The sequence below is a fragment of the Megalobrama amblycephala genome, linkage group LG12 (assembly GCF_018812025.1).
Source record: "Megalobrama amblycephala isolate DHTTF-2021 linkage group LG12, ASM1881202v1, whole genome shotgun sequence".
Lineage (NCBI taxonomy): Eukaryota > Metazoa > Chordata > Actinopteri > Cypriniformes > Xenocyprididae > Megalobrama > Megalobrama amblycephala.
This window is the reverse complement of record NC_063055.1, coordinates 25,400,333-25,406,094: the sequence shown is the minus strand read 5'-3', so window position 1 is coordinate 25,406,094 and position 5,762 is coordinate 25,400,333. Positions and strand designations below refer to the sequence as shown.

The following is a 5,762-nucleotide window of genomic DNA, read 5'->3' as shown; positions in this document are numbered from 1 at the left end:
AGAGTTCGAGAGCGAGCGCGTCAAGCCCTGATGGACTGCGAAATTGGCCAATCGCAGAGCAGCATAAGACAGAAGCTCCACCCCTTTTGAAGCGTGTGTGCGAGATTTAGGAAGTGGGTGAAGATGAGTTGATCTGCGGGGCTGTAGTAGGGGGGTTCAGGGCCAAATTCTGACCTCAAGTAAAGCTGAGCGTTGAGAAATATACGGAAGCACTCTCTCATTAATATAAGTGAATGAAAAAGAACAAAAATATCGAAAAAGCCCCCACGGTGGAACTGTTTTAATACAAGATTCCTCGATTTGAGTCTTGAGTCATGATTAATTCTATAAATGCGTTGTATATGCACCCATAAAACGTAAAATATTAACTTTTATTATCTAAAGTAAGAGCTGATTATTTGATTTGGGCTACTTAGAAAACAACAAAGCAAAGCTAAAGTCTAACTGTGTCGGTTCCTAGAAGGGCTCCATGGTAAAAATGATCAAAGATTGACGAAACACATAAATGTCAAGTGAGAAGGAGTTCCCTGTCAGTAAATATAGAGCAGTCGATCTATTCTCGGGTCTCCATTCAGGTCGCAGGTAAAGCCGTTTCCATGGCCACACAGAACCTACCTTTAAATCCTCCAGTTATTTTCCTCGAGGTTCCCCTGCGCCCCCTGCCGGGTAAAAATAGTTTTTGGTGACATGAGGATTTCCTTTTTTTAAAGGGATTGTTCATTCTGTTATTTACTCAGCATCATGACCTGATTTTTTCTTTGGAACACAAAAGGACATGCCACAGTATTAAAAGTGAATGGTGACTGACTCTCCTTTTATCAAAACTTTTAAACTCATCATAAGAAGATTGAAGAATTAGTTCACTTTCAAATGAAAATCACCCCAATCTTTACTCACCCTCAAGCCATCCTAGGTGTATATGACTTTCTTCTTTCTGATGAACACAATCAGAGTTATATTAATTAATATTCTGACGCATCCGAGCTTCATAATGGCAGTGAATGGTATAAAGCTCAAGAAAGTGAATCCATCCAAAGAAAAAATTAACTCCACACGGCTCCGGGGGGTTAATTAAGGCCTTCTGAAGTGAAGCGATTTGTTTGTGTAAGAAAAATTTCCATATTTAACAAGTTATAAAGTGAAATACCTAGCTTCAGCCAGACCGCCTTCTGTATTCAACTTAGGAAGAAAGAGTAAGTGACGTTGTGTCAGTTAAGCTTTTTTCATAAGTTGAATAAGGAAAACGACGTAGCATAAGCGCTTTGAAATGCGAGAGTTTTACACTTTCTTCGCAAGTTGAATACGAAAGGTGGTCTGACGGAAGCTAGATATTTTATAGCTTATGCATCAGGGTACTGTATTAATATAACTCCGATTGTGTTCATCAGAAAGAAGAAAGTCATATACACCTATAGGATGGCTTGAGGGTGAGTAAAGCTTGGGGTAATTTTCATTTGAACTTTTCAAGTGAACTAATCCTTTAAGGAAGTAGATAGGGCAGAACTCTCACAGAAAAGAGGAATGTTAGTCATTCACAAAAATCTACTCATCCTCTGCTCCTTGCATGGTTGTTTATTCAATGTTCATCTTGCTTTTAGGTACTTTCAGCTGTGTTTAACACATTTGTCCATGTTTAAATTATTATTATACATATATTAAAAAACGTTGGGAAAAAGTCAACAAATTCCACCTGGGTTTTCCTGACAGTCTAAAGACTGACAGTAAAAGCACAAGCTTGTTGCCTAGAGACTTGGAGAAACTGGGACAGAGGTGCACCAAGGGGAACATGCCCACTGGAATAATAGATGCATGACTTCAAATGACAGTTTTCTAGAACAAAGAGTGGTTACTAAAAAAGATCCTTATAGTGAATTTTCACTGGAGACTATGTAAACTATTTTTCCAGGCATAATTAGTTCTGGCACTCAAGTCTAAAAGACACAACCACAAATCTCTGTTGTATTGGATAAGAGGGACTTTTTACATGCAAGGGGATTTTTGGTTCCTAAAGGGCTTAATCATAACTCATGACCAAATGAACCAAGTTATGGCACAACACTGGGGTGGGACCATCTTTGTATGTCCATGAGAAATCAAATGCACACATGCAACCACTCAATCAACAAACAAACACATAAATAAAATGAATAAATAAATGTTCAAATATTCAGAGAAGGAATTTCTCAGACAATAAAATCCAGAGTGCTCGGATCATTCTGAAAAATAATAAATCCACAGAAGCCACTTATATCATTTAGCATTTAAAATTTATTATTTTATAGAATTTACAATTCAGAGACTATTAACTGGTCATATTGAGCATTATTTAAATCACATTATAGCTTTGATTTCTGTGTTTAATATATTACAGCATTTATGCAAGAATTCAGAACCCTTTACATAATAAATGTGCCATTTTCTAGGACAGTGCAACTGTAGGAGAGGATTTTAGATGTCATAGTAAAGGCAAGCAACTCAAATGGACAGATCCAATCCAAGTGAATACTGCATTATTGCCCAATGTAAAGATAATGTCCTTGAGAATATAAACCTCTCCTCCAATCACAGTGTTCCTAGCACTTCCACCTTAGGAAGATTTTAGAACAGTTATGGAAACAGTCAATGTCACAGAAGGTTATCACTGATAAAGATTTAGTTCTTCTACAAATTCTCATAAGATGTGTTGCATACATTTCATGTACATGTGATGAGATCCATTTCAAATGGTTGAGAGACAATATACTTTACGTGTGAAACAAACATCCAAACTATATAGCTTCTCTCTACATATTGTCTCTCCAAAACCCATACACAAACATGCACACTATTTACAATCTTGTGCTGGGCATCTAAGTTCTGTTCACGTCATGTATAGTATTATATCTTAATCAGTGCACTCAATGATAATCTATAAAATTCAGCTAGAGAAAGTTTTTGCGTGTTGAAAATGTGCCACATTCAGTAATAAAAAAAACCCTATATTCATCCACATTCATTGATAAAATGCCTTTGAGGATAACAGGCAAATCTCTGTAACAAAACTCCCCTTTGTCGGAATCAAAACAGTCGCGTTAAATGTTAAGCTGGTGTGAACGACTGACCTTTTACAATTTCATCTTGTTTAGAGCTACAAACCCCATGAGAACCCTGAGGCCTACAATGAGGTCAAAAGCTATTGTGAACATACTATAATCTCAACGGTAACATATTAATTCAGTAACGTAACACAAAGGAATGAGATATTACAATTCCAGAGCCCATAAGGAAGAATCGTCTGCAAATAGGTTTCATATTCAGTAAATACAGCTGCAGAACAGCCAGTTTCCCCTTTACCTAAAGAAATGGAACAGTCTGAGGTGTTTTAAACAGTCAAACCACAAAAAGAATCTCATAAAAGCAAAAAACTTTTCTAATATTCCTTATTGTGGCTATATATAGTGTATATGTGGGTATCTGTGGGATCTCCTGCATAGATGTGTCTGTTAGAGATTGTCTAATTGATCTCTTCAAGTGCAATTTTAAAATTGCCCAGCAGACATTTTGCTCTCTGAATGTCTCAAAGCATTACCATGTTCTCATTCTGTAGGTTCAGTTTGTTTTTCTGCCAAGCCATAGGCAATGGTTGAGTTGCCTTGGTAACTGCGCTCAAAGCAGGATGCAGTACTGCTGTTGTCCAGCGGGGACAGCACTGCATCTCTAATGAGCAGTGGACATCACAAAGAGCAAACTGCAGCTGTGTTCTATTACTGTGGCAACACAAAAAAGAGCTCAGCACCAAGGGGCAACCGGGTGCATTATTTTCCTCATGACGATTGCTATGGGAACGCACAAGCCATGCCCTGTAGTTTGACGGAACATAAATTCCCACAGAACCCTTACTGGCCATATTAAAGCTTAATTGGAACTTAAGGTCAAAGATCATTTATTAATGACCTCTTACATCACCTAGATAAATTATAATGAGGGTAGTTTTGTTGGCGTGTAGTGCAATCAGTCATCTCTTTGTCAGTAGAGATAAAAGATTTGATAGAGGGCGGGGCTTAGGCAAGTGTGTATGCGGTGATTGACAGCTAAGACCCATCAGAGGTGGGGAGTCTCTCCAGGATCCAGGTTTTCACGTCCTTTAAGACAGACTCAGCTATCTCAGGTAAGTCATGATGCAGGGCATGGTAGGCATCTTCATATACCTGTTCATCATAGAAACACACAAATTTGTGAGTTAGAATGCACAAGGCAAAGCAAATGACGACAGAATGTTAACTTTTGAATTTTTATTTGGCCAAGGTTTGATTCACCTTCAGTTTTTTATCAGTGCTCTTGACCTCGTTATACATTAGATGGGAGCCTCTGATGTCACAAAGCTTGTCGGCATCACCATGAAGAAGTAAGAAGGGCCACGTGATGTTGGGTAATTCTCTCTCAATGCGAGCCGCTGCATCCATTAGCTGCATTCCGAACGAGATGCGCAGCCCTCCGTGATAATTTAGCTCATCTGTGTCATATGCCTCCACCTAAGGGACAGGTAAAGATGATGTAGGATTAAAAATATGATCTTAATAGCAGTAACTCGTTGCTTAAGATTATACTCAATAAACAGGGAACAATAAACAGTATTGGCGCTAATGCATTACAAGTAACTTGAGTTATGTAATCAGATTACTTTTTCAAGTAACTCAGAGGTTTCCAAACTCAGTCCTGGAGGACAGTGGCCCTCCAGGACTGAGTCTGGACACCCCTGAAGTAACTAGTAAAGTAACGTATTACTTTTTCAATTTACAACAAAATATCGAAGTTACTTTTTCAAATAAGTAACGCAAGTTACTTTTTTACATTTATTAATTGACAGCTCTCCTGTCCTGTTCATGTTGAAAGAAATAAAGTGCAGAGAAGTTGTGTGCGCTGTGTAAACATGACGGTTATTGTAGTTCTAGACTAAACACGGACATGCAATTACTCATCTCAGTTTCACGAAAACATTCAGTATTCCTCAAAATGAATAAAAACTGTGAAATGTAATCTGAGAATTCTATGCAAACCTGTAATAATGAACTATATTAAATTACACATGTACTTTATGTATTTAATCTCACTTTATTAACCAATGTCTTTGCTGCTAACCTTCAATGATCTAATTCAACCAATATAAGCAATAATAAGCACAAAAAAAAAAAAAAATACTTTAGATTAGATTTAAGAAATAAGAGAAATAAAGAGTGTTGAACTTCCTTCTCCTGTATCCTATTGTTCTTTAATCTAGAACAGCAGCACAGTTGAAAGGTTTGTTTGAGCTGCGCCCTCTACTGTACAGATCATTCATTTCACTTTTGGTGTAAAAGCGCCTTAACATTTGCCAAAAATATATATATATTTGTTGTTATTAAAAAACAAACAAGCAAGCCCAGCCCAGGTGAGAAAAAGTTACTTTTCATAAAAAGTAACTAACGCAATTAGTTACTTTTTTAGGGAGTAGCGCAATATTGTAATGCTTTACTTTTAAAAGTAACTTTCCACAACACTGACAATAAACCATACAAAACAAATTCTTGAACAATTCAAATGACATTAATTGGACTGTAAGATGTTTATGTTGTCTACTATGGCTGAATAAATGTTTTTGTCAGCGTAACAGTATTCCAGAGCCAAGCTATGAAGAAAATTATGTTCATATGCTATCATCACTGTGCATGTGCCCCACTCAGAAAGAGTAGGTTTACTGTGTAAATAATGCTTCAGAAGCTAACATAACATAACAACATTGGCAG

The 5,762-nt window shown here is 37.2% G+C and overlaps 1 protein-coding gene across 1 annotated transcript in view; it reads right to left on the bottom strand.

The window, feature by feature from the left end:
* Window positions 1-2,248: 2,248 nt before the first annotated feature.
* The window catches only part of mgll (monoglyceride lipase), a 21,489-nt gene continuing 17,975 nt past the window's right edge, over window positions 2,249-5,762 (bottom strand). The window contains exons 7-8 of the mRNA XM_048209996.1: window positions 4,296-4,511; window positions 2,249-4,187 (exon numbers count right to left, since the gene is read on the bottom strand). Coding sequence (XP_048065953.1) covers window positions 4,071-4,187; window positions 4,296-4,511 — 333 coding nt within the window. The 3' untranslated portion in view covers window positions 2,249-4,070. The remainder of the gene's footprint in view (window positions 4,188-4,295; window positions 4,512-5,762) is intronic.